At 47.0% G+C, this 16,219-nt stretch overlaps 1 protein-coding gene across 2 annotated transcripts in view; it reads left to right on the top strand.

The window, feature by feature from the left end:
* Positions 1-16,219, top strand: part of LOC110501734 (leucine-rich repeat and calponin homology domain-containing protein 1) — a 99,891-nt gene that overhangs the window by 59,201 nt on the left and 24,471 nt on the right. For both annotated transcript variants that reach the window (XM_021579482.3, XM_021579484.3), the window contains exons 7-13: positions 5,202-5,289; positions 5,950-6,055; positions 11,244-11,374; positions 13,318-13,385; positions 14,018-14,098; positions 14,912-14,989; positions 15,078-15,120. In XM_021579482.3, the coding sequence (XP_021435157.2) occupies positions 5,202-5,289; positions 5,950-6,055; positions 11,244-11,374; positions 13,318-13,385; positions 14,018-14,098; positions 14,912-14,989; positions 15,078-15,120 (595 nt within the window). The remainder of the gene's footprint in view (positions 1-5,201; positions 5,290-5,949; positions 6,056-11,243; positions 11,375-13,317; positions 13,386-14,017; positions 14,099-14,911; positions 14,990-15,077; positions 15,121-16,219) is intronic.

Here is a 16,219-nt window from a genome sequence, read left to right on the forward strand (position 1 = left end):
CCCACCCAGCCAAACCCTCCCCTAACCTGGTCGATGCTGGGCCAATTGTGCGCCGCCCTATGGGTCTCCACATCACGGCCGGTTGTGATACAGCCCGGGATCGAACTCAGTTGTGTAGTGATGTCTCAGGCAGCTGCGCTACTCGGGAGGCCCCGCAAGTTTATATATATTTTTTTAAACTGAAATTTCACATTTACATAAGCATTCAGACCCTTAACTCAGAACTTTGTTGAAGCACCTTTGGTAGCGATTACAGCCTCGAGTCTTCTTGGGTATGACGCTACAAGCTTGGCACACCTGTATTTGGGGAGTTTCTCCCATTCTTCTCTTTAGATCCTCTCAAGCTCTGTCAGGTTGGATGGGGAGCATCGCTGCACAGTTATTTTCAGGTATCTCAAGAGATGTTTGATTGGGTTCAAGTCCGGGCTCTGGCTGGGCCACTCAAGGACATTCAGAGACTTGTCCTAAAGCTTCTCCTGCATTGTCTTGGCTGTGTGCTTAGGGTCGTTGTCCTGTTGGAAGTTGAACCTTCACCCCAGTCTGAGGTCCTGAGCACTCTGGAGCAGGTTTTCATCAAGGATCTCTCTGTACTTTTCTCCATTAATCTTTCCCTTGATCCTGACTAGTGTCCCAGTACCTGCCACTGAAAAACATCCCCACAGCATGACGATGCCACCACCATGCTTCACCGTGGGGATGGTGCCAGGTTTCCTCCAGAAACCTGACACTTGGCATTCAGGCCAAAGAGTTCTTGGTTTCAATCTTGGTTTCATCAGACCAGAGAATCTTGTTTTTCATGGTCTGAGAGTCATTAGGTGCCCTTTGGCAAACTCCAAGCGGGCTGTCATGTGCCTTTTTACTGAGGAGTGCCTTTTTACACACTATCATAAAGGCCTGTTTGGTGGAGTGCTGCGGAGATGGTTGTCCTTCTGGAAGGTTTTCCCATCTCCACAGAGGAACTCTGGAGCTCATTCCGAGTGACCATCGGGTTCTTGGTCACCTCCCTGACCAAGGCGCTTCTCCCCCGATTGGTCAGTTTGGCCGGGTGGCCAGCTTTAGGAAGAGTCTTGGTGGTTCCAAACTTCTTCTATTTAAGAATTATGGAGGCCACTGTGTTCTTGGGGACCTTCAATGGTGCAGACATTTTTTGGTACCCTTCGCCAGGTCTGTGCCTCAACACAATCGTGTCTCGGAGCACTATGGACAATTCCTTTGACCTCATGGCTTGGTTTTTGCTCTGACATGCACTGTGAACTGTGGGACCTTATATAGACAGGTGTGTGCCTTTCCAAATCATGTCCAATGAGTTGAATTTACCACAGATGGACTCCAATCGATTTGTAGAAACATTTCAAGGATGATCAATGAAAATACGATTCAACTGAGCTCAATTTTGAGTCTCATCAGAAAGGGTCTGAATACTTATGTAAATAAGTTTACATTTTTTATAAATTTGCAAACATTTCTAAAAACCTGTTTTTGCTTTGTTATTATGGTATTGTGTGTAGATTGATGAAGGAAAAGTTATTTAATTAATTTTAGAATAAAGCTGTAATGTAACAAACTGTGGAAAAAGGGAGGTGGTCTGAATACTTTCCGAATGCACTGTATATTTTGTATATATGGTATATATTTACAAAAAAATATATGGGGGATTGGAAATGATGCAGACAATTACATTGATGGAAGCTGATCTGCCCCCTAAAAAAGACAAAATATTTTTAAAAAATTAACAAAAAATAAATAACAATAATTACCATTCAAATACTCAAATAAAGGTACTTGTTTTGGGCTGTGTATTTGAAAATACTCCAATACACAGAAAAAGTATTTTAAATACCAGATACTCAAATACAAATGTATTTGAACCCAGGTCTGTTTTCCATTTTAGTTCCGTGGCTGAGCCTTCCTCTCTGTGTGTATGAGAGTGTTTTGCAGGGAGGGAGGATCTTATGTTCTGTAATGTGCCTACTGAGGTATACAGAACTGCCTTCAAGATGCCTGACCGTTGTTTTCAAGGTAATCTTCTCATGTTCACATACGCTGATTTATGGACGTCTATATCTGAGTTGCATCCGGTTTACACGGACCGACATCACACTAGCATTCAGCGTGCACAGGGAGCAGCTTGAGCAGCGACGACGACATCACACTAGCATTCAGCGTGCACAGGGAGCAGCTTGAGCAGCGACGACGACATCACACTAGCATTCAGCGTGCACAGGGAGCAGCTTGAGCAGTGACGACGACATCAAAATAGCATTCAGCGTGCACAGGGAGCAGCTTGAGCAGCGACGACGACATCACACTAGCATTCAGCGTGCACAGGGAGCAGCTTGAGCAGCGACGACGACATCACACTAGCATTCAGCGTGCACAGGGAGCAGCTTGAGCAGTGACAACGACATCACACTAGCATTCAACGTGCACAGGGAGCAGCTTGAGCAGCGACGACGACATCACACTAGCATTCAGCGTGCACAGGGAGCAGCTTGAGCAGCGACGACGACATCACACTAGCATTCAGCGTGCACAGGGAGCAGCTTGAGCAGTGACAACGACATCACACTAGCATTCAACGTGCACAGGGAGCAGCTTGAGCAGCGACGACGACATCACACTAGCATTCAGCGTGCACAGGGAGCAGCTTGAGCAGCGACGACGACATCACACTAGCATTCAGCGTGCACAGGGAGCAGCTTGAGCAGCGACGACGACATCACACTAGCATTCAGCGTGCACAGGGAGCAGCTTGAGCAGCGACGACGACATCACACTAGCATTCAGCGTGCACAGGGAGCAGCTTGAGCAGTGACAACGACATCACACTAGCATTCAACGTGCACAGGGAGCAGCTTGAGCAGCGACAACGACATCACACTAGCATTCAGCGTGCACAGGGAGCAGCTTGAGCAGCGACGACGACATCACACTAGCATTCAGCGTGCACAGGGAGCAGCTTGAGCAGCGACGACGACATCACACTAGCATTCAGCGTGCACAGGGAGCAGCTTGAGCAGTGACGACGACATCAAAATAGCATTCAGCGTGCACAGGGAGCAGCTTGAGCAGCGACGACGACATCACACTAGCATTCAGCGTGCACAGGGAGCAGCTTGAGCAGTGACAACGACATCACACTAGCATTCAACGTGCACAGGGAGCAGCTTGAGCAGCGACGACGACATCACACTAGCATTCAGCGTGCACAGGGAGCAGCTTGAGCAGCGACGACGACATCACACTAGCATTCAGCGTGCACAGGGAGCAGCTTGAGCAGTGACGACGACATCACACTAGCATTCAGCGTGCACAGGGAGCAGCTTGAGCAGCGACGACGACATCACACTAGCATTCAGCGTGCACAGGGAGCAGCTTGAGCAGCGACGACGACATCACACTAGCATTCAGCGTGCACAGGGAGCAGCTTGAGCAGCGACGACGACATCACACTAGCATTCAGCGTGCACAGGGAGCAGCTTGAGCAGTGACAACGACATCACACTAGCATTCAACGTGCACAGGGAGCAGCTTGAGCAGCGACGACGACATCACACTAGCATTCAGCGTGCACAGGGAGCAGCTTGAGCAGCGACGACGACATCACACTAGCATTCAGCGTGCACAGGGAGCAGCTTGAGCAGCGACGACGACATCACACTAGCATTCAACGTGCACAGGGAGCAGCTTGAGCAGCGACAACGACATCACACTAGCATTCAGCGTGCACAGGGAGCAGCTTGAGCAGCGACGACGACATCACACTAGCATTCAGCGTGCACAGGGAGCAGCTTGAGCAGCGACGACGACATCACACTAGCATTCAGCGTGCACAGGGAGCAGCTTGAGCAGCGACGACGACATCACACTAGCATTCAGCGTGCACAGGGAGCAGCTTGAGCAGCGACGACGACATCACACTAGCATTCAGCGTGCACAGGGAGCAGCTTGAGCAGTGACGACGACATCACACTAGCATTCAGCGTGCACAGGGAGCAGCTTGAGCAGCGACGACGACATCACACTAGCATTCAGCGTGCACAGGGAGCAGCTTGAGCAGTGACGACGACATCACACTAGCATTCAGCGTGCACAGGGAGCAGCTTGAGCAGCGACGACGACATCACATTATCCAAATGCATGGCAGACATTGGATGAATATAAAATGTTAATATCTTCGGCTGTGAGTGATGGAAATGTTTTTTGCCTCATGACAATTATTTGAATAATTCACACAGGTGTACAAAGGTGATTATTACAAAGGTCTTATTAGGAATTTTCATATCTCACTTCTCTTTGTGGCCATCAATGGAAGTTGTCTTTCTGGGCTGGGCATCAGTTAAATTGCAGTACTGAAGCAAGACTGTAGGAGCAGTCGAAACCGTGCCTCTAGACTGGAAACCTGGGCCCTTGAATGTTCCCTTTTAATGCCTGCCCCCACCCCTATAACCCACCCCACTGCAACGCGTGGGCAGGAAAATGGTTCCTTTTGTCCGGGAGAGCTTAGAGACTCACATTCACATCCCTCTCACATACACACACACTCATGGCAATAGAGGAAAAGAGCAGTGGAACTATTTATAATACAGCCATAGAGAGACCCACAGTACAGGAACCCAACAGACTTGTCCAGTGTTCCAGTAGAACTACATTCACATGGACTCTCTTATGACTGGTGTATTGAATGATGATAATGATTGAGAAGGTGTGAGGCCAGAATGGGATAGATATGAATGAAGATAAGGACAGATATGCCATATGCTTCACAGTGATCAGTGAACATGCTCCCTAGGGATGCAAATGTAGGTGGCCTAGAAACAACGAGACGTGTGGGAGTGTGTGTGTGTGTGTGTGTGCGTGCATCTGTGTGTGTGTGTGCGTGCATTTGTGTGTGTGAGAAGTGTATCTCAGACCACATCACCGTTCATTTGTCTGGAGACTCCGTTAGTAGATCACTTCCCTTGAAGGTAGCTTCCGTGTGTGTGTGTGAGAGAGAGTTTATGAGAGCATCTGAGTGTGTGTGAGAGAGAGCGAGAGAAAAAGAGAGAGTGACAGTCCTGCTGTGTCTGTGTGATCGGAGCGATTAGACGCCGCTATCTGTCATTTTCTCCTCTTTCCTCTCTCCTCCGCGTGCCTTTTTACCTCCTAACCCTGACCGTCCCATAATCCTTCTCTCTCACCCCTCACCCCTCTCTTCTCAGCACGGAGGACATTGACCAGAATAAGAAACAGGACACTGACTCAGGAGTTGGCAGCGACAACGGGGACAAGAGACTGTCTGCCACCGAGGTAGGATGAAGGGGGTGTTTGTGTTTGTGTGTATGTGTTCACTTGCATGCATGCACACGCTTACACTCATGCATGCATATACTGTATGTGTGTAACATATGCATTGTGTATTCTACAGTATGCATTCTCAAACAAAAAAATATTGTTTTTTTTTGTTTTGCGTCATAAGTTGAATGTTTAGAAATGGACATTAATGTAAAGTTATACAAGAAAGAACATCTGCCTAGTGATGTTGAATAGTCACCAGATCTTCAAAGCCGTTCTGGACTCAGTTGAGCCCACAGCCACAGCCGGATATCTTTCTATCATTTGTTCGTTTTTTTTTTTTTTTTTTTCATATACGCATGTTCACCATGACATCACTGTGTTTTGTGGTGATCAAAGTAATGAATAAGATGGATATTGTCAGGTATGACACGACAGTTCTCTAGAACGATGCGTTTGGGGTGTGTTGTTGAAGAGAACGCAATTATGAGTGTCTGTTCAGCAGTAAGTTGCACTTTGATGTCTGAAATCTTTTTTTGTAGCTGAAACATTTGGCTTATTCTGAATGAAATACGTACGGTTGTGCTGTAGCAGTTGTAGAGATGCTTTGATTTGGTTTCTGGAACAGAAATGTTTGCTAGTGTTTCTGGTAACTGAGCTGTGTGGATGTTTCAGCCTTCAGATGAGGACAGCTTGAGTCTCAATGTCCCCATGTCCCACATCACAGAGGAGGAGGGGCTAAGCAAAGACGACTCCAGCGAACACATCAGCACTCTAACAGGTAACCCCCCCCCCCCCCAACCCACGAACACACACTTTTTTGACACCACACTCCACAAAGCAAGTCCTGCAAGCTCTAGCTTTATCTTATCTTGATTATTGTCCAGTCATATGGTCAAGTGCTGCAAAGAAAGAGCTAGTTAAGCTGCAGCTGGCCCAGAACAGAGTGGCATGTCTTGCTGTTCATTGTAATCAGAGGGCTAATATGGCTGAGAGTTGAGGGGAGACTTGACTGCGTCACTTCTTGTTTTTCTAAGAAACATTAATGTGTTGGAAATTCCAAATTGTTTGCATAGTCAACTTACACAAAGTACTGACACACACACTTACCCCACCAGACATGCCACCAGGGGTCCAGAACAAATTCATGAAAATGTACAGTAATATACAGAGCCATGAGTGCATGGAATTCCCTTCCATCTCATAAATCACAAGTGAACAGCAAACCTGGTTTCAAAAAACAAATAAAGCAACACCTCACAGCACAAAGCCTCTCCCACGTGACCTACTTGTTGTATGTACTGACATGTATTTGTAACTGATAGATGTGCACAAAATGAAAGTAACCAAGTAACCACTGAATGATTCCTAGTCCAACATATGACTAGACACTCAGTGTGGATATCTCAACCCCAGCTTGTCAATGAGTAACCGTCCAGCCCTGATAACAGACCCTCCTGAATGGGAGAAGGGGACAGCCAGCAGGGCTACCTGTGTGTGAGGCACAATTTCTGTCTCTCCGGATGCCAGACATCGTCAGGTTGGGATAACACAGTAACACAGCCCAGACAGATTCTGTAGAGAGGCCTCTGGTTTATGTCCCTATCTGCCACCAGAGGAAACAGAGGATAGAAACATGGTCACTGTTGCGCTAAAGAGAGGAAGTGGGATAAAAGAGATGTTTCCGGATCCTTCATGGTGTCTCTCTATGTGGCTCAGTGGGTTGTTTTTCCTTATTGTTGTTTTTGAAAGGGATGGAGGGAGCTCTGGGGGAGTGTTGACTCTGGCTAAACTCTGAGGAGTGTGTGTGGTGGGGACAGGGAATAAAGATATACACCAGTAAGGCTATGTCAGCACACCCAGGGAGTAGTCTGGGGTGGGTCACTGATAGGCTGGCGGGCCTCAGACTGGGTGGGAATGGCGTTGAAAGTGAAGGTGGAGTATGTCGTAAGAATATCACAATGTGTGTGTTAAACGGCAGGCTAAATCAGACTGACTTAGATAAGAGGAGTTGGGGTTCGTCACCTTTTAGTCCCTAAATCCTCTAATGGATTGGAAGACAAGGGCCTGATACAAAAAGGTTGGATTCATCCATACTGTAAAATAAAGTAGTGGACAGCAGAATACAGCTACCTCTATCCAGAGCTGTCAGAGTATCTGGGCTGTTATATTAGCAGAGCTCAGATGGATTCTCTATAGACCTTCACTCCCAGACCAGAAGAATGGTTATTAATAGACCACCTCGAACTATCTCAATCATGTCAGAGAGTGGCAGGCAGAGAGTGAGAGGCAGAGTGGCAGAGAGTGAGAGGCAGAGTGGCAGAGAGTGAGAGGCAGAGTGGCAGAGAGTGAGAGGCAGAGAGGCAGAGTGGCAGAGAGGGAGTGGCAGAGAGTGAGAGGCAGAGAGGCAGAGTGGCAGAGAGTGAGAGGCAGAGTGGCAGAGAGTGAGAGGCAGAGTGGCAGAGAGTGAGAGGCAGAGTGGCAGAGAGGCAGAGAGTGAGAGGCAGAGAGTGAGAGGCAGAGAGTGAGAGGCAGAGAGTGAGAGGCAGAGAGTGAGAGGCAGAGAGTGAGAGGCAGAGTGGCAGAGAGTGAGAGGCAGAGAGTGAGAGGCAGAGAGTGAGAGGCAGAGAGTGAGAGGCAGAGTGGCAGAGAGGCAGAGTGGCAGAGAGTGAGAGGCAGAGAGTGAGAGGCAGAGTGGCAGAGAGTGAGAGGCAGAGTGGCAGAGAGGCAGAGGCAGAGTGGCAGAGAGGGAGTGGCAGAGAGGGAGTGGCAGAGAGTGAGAGGCAGAGAGGCAGAGTGGCAGAGAGTGAGAGGCAGAGTGGCAGAGAGTGAGTGGCAGAGAGGGAGTGGCAGAGAGTGAGAGGCAGAGAGGCAGAGTGGCAGAGAGTGAGAGGCAGAGTGGCAGAGAGTGAGAGGCAGAGTGGCAGAGAGGCAGAGAGTGAGAGGCAGAGAGTGAGAGGCAGAGAGTGAGAGGCAGAGAGTGAGAGGCAGAGAGTGAGAGGCAGAGAGTGAGAGGCAGAGAGTGAGAGGCAGAGAGTGAGAGGCAGAGAGGCAGAGTGGCAGAGAGGCAGAGTGGCAGAGAGTGAGAGGCAGAGTGGCAGAGAGGCAGAGGCAGAGTGGTAGAGAGGGAGTGGCAGAGAGTGAGAGGCAGAGAGGCAGAGTGGCAGAGAGGCAGAGGCAGAGTGGCAGAGAGGGAGTGGCAGAGAGTGAGAGGCAGAGAGGCAGAGTGGCAGAGAGAGAGTGGCAGAGAGGCAGAGGCAGAGTGGCAGAGAGGGAGTGGCAGAGAGTGAGAGGCAGAGAGTGAGAGGCAGAGTGGCAGAGAGGCAGAGGCAGAGTGGCAGAGAGTGAGAGGCAGAGTGGCAGAGAGTGAGAGGCAGAGTGGCAGAGAGTGAGAGGCAGAGTGGCAGAGAGTGAGAGGCAGAGAGTGAGAGGCAGAGAGTGAGAGGCAGAGTGGCAGAGAGTGAGAGGCAGAGTGGCAGAGAGTGAGAGGCAGAGTGGCAGAGAGTGAGAGGCAGAGTGGCAGAGAGGCAGAGGCAGAGTGGCAGAGAGGGAGTGGCAGAGAGTGAGAGGCAGAGAGGCAGAGTGGCAGAGAGAGAGTGGCAGAGAGGCAGTGGCAGAGAGGGAGTGGCAGAGAGTGAGAGGCAGAGTGGCAGAGAGTGAGAGGCAGAGTGGCAGAGAGGCAGAGGCAGAGAGGCAGAGGCAGAGTGGCAGAGAGGGAGTGGCAGAGAGTGAGAGGCAGAGAGGCAGAGGCAGAGTGGCAGAGAGGGAGTGGCAGAGAGTGAGAGGCAGAGAGGCAGAGTGGCAGAGAGAGAGTGGCAGAGAGGCAGTGGCAGAGAGGGAGAGGCAGAGAGGCAGAGTGGCAGAGAGAGAGTGGCAGAGAGGCAGTGGCAGAGAGTGAGAGGCAGAGAGGCAGAGAGTGAGAGGCAGAGTGGCAGAGAGGCAGAGGCAGAGGCAGAGTGGCAGAGAGTGAGAGGCAGAGTGGCAGAGAGTGAGAGGCAGAGAGTGAGAGGCAGAGAGTGAGAGGCAGAGAGTGAGAGGCAGAGAGTGAGAGGCAGAGTGGCAGAGAGTGAGAGGCAGAGTGGCAGAGAGTGAGAGGCAGAGTGGCAGAGAGTGAGAGGCAGAGTGGCAGAGAGTGAGAGGCAGTGGCAGAGAGTGAGAGGCAGAGAGTGAGAGGCAGAGAGTGAGAGGCAGAGAGTGAGAGGCAGAGAGTGAGAGGCAGAGAGTGAGTGGCAGAGAGGCAGCAGAAAATAGAGGGAGATTGTGCAGATTCTCTCTGTAGGTTTCTAGACCATGAGTTAAATCCTACAGCAGAACTCTGATAAACCCAAATGATAAAAAAAGACAACAAAAAAATGATATACAGTACCAGTCAAAAGTTTGGACACACCTACTCATTCCAGGGTTTTTCTTTATTTTTACATTATAGAATAATAGTGAAGACATCAAAACTATGAAATAACAATAATATGGAATCATGTAGTAACCAAACAAGAGTTAAACTGTTCCTAGGCCATCATTGTAAATAATCATTTGTTCTTAACTGACTTGCCCGGTTAAATAAATAAAATAAACTAAACAAATCAACATATATTTGAGATTCTTCAAAGTAGCCAACCTTTGCCTTGATGATAACTTTGCACACTCTTGGCATTCTCTCAACCAGCTTCATGAGGTAGTCACCTGGAATGCATTTCAATTAACAGGTGTGCCTTGTTAAAAGTTAATTTGTGGAATTTCTTTCCTTCTTGATGCTTTTGAGCCAATCAGTTTTGTTGTGACAAGATAGGGGTGGTATACAGAAGATAACCTTATTTGGTAAATACCAAATCCATATTATGGAAAGAACAGCTCAAATAAAGAACCTTGGGGGTTTTGTGGTATACGTCAGCACAATAAATGTTTGGCGGAAGCTTCATGAAATGGATTTCCGTGGTCGAGCAGTCGCACACAATCCTAAGGTAGATCACCATGTGGAATGCCAAGCGTCGGCTGGATGGTGTAAAGCTCACCGCCATTGGACTCTGTAGTAGTGAAAATGCATTCTCTGGAGTGATGAATCGTGCTTCACCATCTGGCAGTCCGACGGACGAATCTGGGTTTGGCGGAAAACGCTACCTGCCCAAATGCATAGTGCCAATAGTGAAGTTTGGTGGAGGAGGAATAATGGTCTGGGGCTGTTTTTCATGGTTCGGGCTAGGCCCCTTAGTTCCAGTGAAGGGATATCTATAGGGATATCTATATCAATGACATTCTAGACGATTCTGTGCTTCTAACTTTGTGGCAACAGTTTGGGGAAGGCCCTTTCCGTTTCAGCATGACAATGTCCCCGTGGGATGAATTGGAATGCCAACTGTGAGCCAGGCCTAATTGCCCAACATCAGGGCCCGACCTCACTAATGCTCTTGTGGCTGAATGGAAGCAAGTCCCCGCAGCAATGTTCCAACATCTAGTGGAAAGTCTTCCCAGAAGAGTGGAGGCTGTTATAGCAGCAATAAGGGGACCAACTCCATATTAATGACCATGATTTTGAAATGAGATGTTCGACGAGCAGGTGTCCACATACTTTTGGGAATGTAGTGTACCATGGCTACGGGCTGTTCTTATGCATGGCGCAACATGGAGTAGCCATGCACCACAAACTCCCAAGTTGCTTTATTTCTATTACAAACTGGTTAGCAACGTAATTAGAGCAGTAAAAAAAAACTGATTTTTTTTGTCATACCCATGGTATTTCCTCGGATTTCAGCCAATCAGCATTCAGGTCTCGAACCACCCAGTTTATAATTTTATATAGAGCACAGAGGTTGTAATGTTGTTCTAACCAAATCCCACAAACAAGCGATCAAACACAATATTGGAATTGGTCATCGTATATATGCTACTGTGTCTCCATACAGTAAATGCCTTTGAAATGTGACATTCTCTGACCTGACCTCTAACTTCTGACCTTAATGTCTGCCCCCCTGTAGCGGACCCCCACGGGGACGGGGTGCAACTGATAGAGGAAAGCCCAACAGAGGCCCTGAAAGACCTGAAGGAACAGTTAGGCTACAGAGACTCCTCTTCTGCTCTCAGCAACCGCTTCCGCAGCTACATCAAGGCAAGGGCCTCTCTCTCTTTGTCTCTCTGTCTCACTCACTCGCTCACTGAAAGACTTGGTTTAAAGTGACTTAGGCGAGCAACGTGCTGAATTCACCCATTTGGACATTTAGGGTTAATAATGCCTTTAATAACTGATCTTTCTGAGTTCAACCTGGAACCAAAAATGGTTCTTCAAATGTTCTCCTATGGGGACATCCGAAGAAACCTTTTAGGTTCTAGATAGCTACACTCTTGGAAAAAAAAGGTGCTGTCTCGGCTGACTCTGGAGCTGTTACTAAGAGAATAATGCACCCTGTTATACATTACAGTATAACATCCATTAAGGCTGTCTGTATTGTGAAAGATTCCTAGGGAAATGGCTGTGCTGTAAATAATGAAAGAGTTTGTGTTTTTAACAAAAGGAAAAGGGGAATTCTATGCCAGAGTAGCCCAGGATAACCCATTCTCCCTCTTTTATTCTCTGCCTGTCTATCAATTCAATTTAATTCAAAGGGCTTTATTGGTATGGGAAACATATGTTTACATTTACCAAATCAAGTAAAATAGATAATAAACAAAAGTAGAAATGAACAATCAGAAATGAAAAGTAAACATTACACTCCCAAAAGTTCCAAAGGAATTTCAAATGTCATATTATGTCTATATACAGTGTTGTACTGATGTGTAGATAGTTAAAGTACAAAAGGGAAAATAATAAACATAAATATGGGTTGTATTTACAATGGTTTTCTTCACTGGTTTCCCTTTTCTTGTGGCAACAGGTCACAACTATTGCTGCTGTGATGGCACGCTGGTATTTCACCTAATACAGTACATATGGGAGTTTATCAAAATTGGATTTGTTCTCAAATTCTTTGTAATCTGAGGGAAATATGTTTCTTTATGGTCAAACATTTGGCAGGAGGTTAAGGAAGTGCAGCTCAGTTTCTACCTCAATTTGTGGGCAGTGTGCACATAGCCTGTCTTTTCTTGAGAACCAGGTCTGCCTATGGTGGCCTCTCTCAATGGCAAGACTAATTTCACTGAGTCTGTACATAGTCAAAGCGTTCCTTAGTTTTAAGTCCGTCCCAGTGGTCAGGTATTCTGCCACTGTGTACTCTCTGTTTAGGGCCAAATAGCATTCTAGTTTGCTCTGTTTTTAGGGTCAATTCTTTCCAATGTGTCAAGTAATTATCTTTTTGTTTTCTCATGATTTGGTTGGGTTTAATTGTGTTGCTGTCCTGGGGCTCTGTGGAGTCTGTTTGTGTTTGTGAACAGAGCCCCAGGACCAGCTTGCTTAGGGGACTCTTCTCCTGTAGGTGATGGCTCTGCTATGGAATGGTTTATAATTAGCGGGTATTCTGCTCTACATGCATTTTTTGGTGTTTTATTTTGAGGATTTTTGTTACAGAATTCTACATTCACAGCCTGTTTGGTATTTGTCCCATTTTGTGAATTTTTGGTTGGTGAGCAGACCCCAGACCTCACAACCATAAAGGGCAATGGGTTCTATAACTGATTGCAGTATTTTTAGCCAGATCCTAATTGGGATGTAAAAATGTACGTTCCTTTTAATGGCGTAGAAGGCCCTTCTTGCCTTGTCTCAGATCGGTCACAGCTTTATGGAAGTTACCTGTGGTGCTGATGTTTAGGCCTATCCCTCTCTATCTCTCCTTGTCTCTCTTTCTCTCTCCCCCTCTCCCTCCCCTGCTGCCCCATGTGTGTGTGACAGTGAAAGTCAGGGTGGTATAATATCCAACCCCATGTGGAGTGTGTCAGCAGATCTTGAAGGGAGGGAGGCACACTGGCCTGCTAATACACTCTCACTCACTAGGAAAGTGAACTGCAGCCAATCGATGGCTTGTTCTCTGGATCATGTGACTTGACTGCAGCTGGTGCTGATGTCGCGCGCGCACGCGTATGTGTAACTCGGTGTGTATGTGTGTGTTCCTGCTCGTGCAGGGACGGACGCCAGACTACGACGAGCCCCTCAGGATAGAGGAAGACACACACTGGGCCTCTGAACAGACGTGAGTATCCCTCCATCCATCCGTCGTTCATCTGTCTTTTTCTCCTCCCTCTCTCTGTCCACTGTAGTGGGTGTGTCTCTGTGTGTCTCTTTCTGTCCCCTCTATCAGTCTCTATCGCTCTCTGTGCTATAAGATGTTTTTCCTCTTTATACTGTATGCTTCTATGGGCAGTACTCTTTGCCCATCTGTATTAAAGTTGATTGATGTACACTGTCAGCTCTTTACTGTTGGCTAGTTTTGAAACGTCTTTGGTGACTTTTGAGAAGCTGTGCTCCTCCTAAGTTGTTTTTGGCTCTTCTATACTGTTGTTGTTGTTTTCTTAGGTGAAAGATAGAGACCCACACACTGTCGAACAGGAGAATGTGGCCCAAAAAGAGGCTTGGGATTGAGAAATATGCTCTTTATTTAAACAAACTGTCACCATACTATTTTCTTGCCACAGCAAAGCTATGTGTGTTCTGCTACATATCACACCACGTGTATTGTTTGTGCCTTTATCTATACCAGGGCGACATTAGGTTAGCATTTCAATTTTTTTTTTATGCATGATGTATTCAAAAGCATTTTTTATTGATGAAACACAGTTCTGAATTGTAAACAAGATGACTCACTTCCTGTTTCCTTTCCCGTAGGTCAAAGGTCACAGAAGGAACGCACATTGCCATGATCAACCAGCTGAAGGAGGCTGTAGAGCTACTACAAGACCCTAACAGGTGGGCTCTGTTACGATTCTGTTATAATGCTGGTTATTTCTGGTTATAGCTGGTTATAATACTATTACACGTTTCTCACTTTCACTATCATGCTGGCATAAAATGCTGGCCTTATTTAATAATCATTGTTATCAGCATGTTCAGGATCATTTTCAAGGTGAAATTGGTCATTGCCATGATCATCTTAAGGATTGTTATCGTCATAAGCAGATCTCTATGTGAAGTAACATTGGAAAGTTGCATTGTAAACTTTGGAGTACTGTTGTCCCTAATGAGTCAGAGGTTACATTTCTGACCTAAACAAGTAAATCCCCAAACCCAACAGATGGCTGATTGTCATATTATGCAGAAAGAGGCAGTCAAAATCTCCCACACAGCCCAACACTAACTCTGCAGAATATATTATCCACCATGCATCCTCTAACCATATTTCAGGTCAATGTTGTGAGGAATTGTGGGTGAAATGTCCCACTTGGCCATATCAGAATGTTGTCATTGTAGCTACCACGATGTCTTTGTGTATTTTTTTGTTGTTGAGTCAGAGCCCACTCATTGTCACACACACTGTACCGCATGCTGCTCCCTCCTGCTCTGCAACATGTATATGGTAGCAATAATAAGGCATTTGGCTGTCTTACCTGGTTCTGTGAACATATAGTTCAGTACAGGGACTGGAATGACTCCAGGGCTGGCTCACTGGAGGTAAAAGACACTCGTTGGGCATTGAGCTGTGAGGATCTGTGTAGTTGTCTGACCTCCCTACTCTCTGTCTGGCTCTTTCTTTCTCACTCTTTCTACTCTCTCTGCTCTCAGAGTGAGTATGGAAACAGAGGACCTATCTGGAGTTCAGCTTTACCCTGTTGAGATGGTCATGGTGGAAGACTCTCTCAAGTAAGACTGTGTGTCTGTGTATGTGCGCATTGCGTGCACACATGCGTTATTTCTTACTCTCTCTCTGTCCCTCTCTTTCTCACTACAGTGGCCAAGACAGTGACGGCAGTGAAGAACAAACCACACCCAAGGTGAGACTCGCATATTTGGTTTTACTGCATAATGTACACACCTTCAATGCATTAGGAAAGTATTCAGACCCCTTGACTTTTTCCAAATTTTGTTATGTTACAGCCTTATTCTGAAATGGATTAAATTGTTGTTTCCCCCTCATCAATCTACACGCAATACCCCATAATGATATCACAATACCCCATAATGATATCACAATACCCCATAATGACATCACAATACCCCATAATGACAAAACAAAAACACATTTTTAGAAATGTCAGCAAATGTAGTAAAAATAAATAACATAAATATCACATTTACATAGGTATTCAGACCGTTTACTCTGTACATCGTTTAAGCACCTTTGGCAGTGATTACAATCTTGAGTCTTCTTGGGTATGACGTAACAAGCTTGGCACACCTGTATTTGGGGAGTTTCTCCCATTGCTCTCTGCAGGTCCTGTCAAGGTCTGTCAGGTTGGATGGGGAGCGTCGCTGCACAGCTATTTTCAGGTCTCTCCAGAGATGTTAGATTGGGTTCATGTCCGGGCTCTGGCTGGGCCACTCAAGCCACTCCTACGTTGTCTTGGCTGTGTGCTTTGGGTCGTTGTCCTGTTGAAAGGTGAACCTTTGGCCCAGTTGGAGGTCCTGAGCGCCTTGGAGCAGGTTTTCATCAAGGATCTCTCTGTACTTTGCTCTGTTCATCTTTCTCTCGATCCTGACTAGTCTCACAGTCCCTTCCGCTGAAAAACATCCCCACAGCATGATGCTGCCACCACCATGCTTCACCGTAGGGATGGTGCCAGGTTTCCTCCAGACGTGGCACTTGGCCAAAGAGTTCAATCTTGGTTTCATCAGACCAGAGAATTTTGCCTCTCATGGTCTGAGAGTCCTTTTACTGAGGAGTGGCTTCCGTCTGGCCACACTTCCATAAAGGCCAGATTGGTGGAGTGCTGCAGAGATGGTTGTCCTTCTGGAAGGTTCTCCCATCTCCACAGAGGAACTCTGGAGCTCTGTCAGAGAGACCATCGGGTTTTTGGTAACTCCCTGACCAAGGCCCTTCTCCCCCGATTGCTCAGTTTGGCCCGGTGGACAGCTCTAGGAAGAGTCTTGGTG

This window comes from Oncorhynchus mykiss, chromosome 22, assembly GCF_057628025.1.
Source record: "Oncorhynchus mykiss isolate SJ-2025 chromosome 22, ASM5762802v1, whole genome shotgun sequence".
Taxonomy (NCBI): Eukaryota; Metazoa; Chordata; class Actinopteri; order Salmoniformes; family Salmonidae; genus Oncorhynchus; species Oncorhynchus mykiss.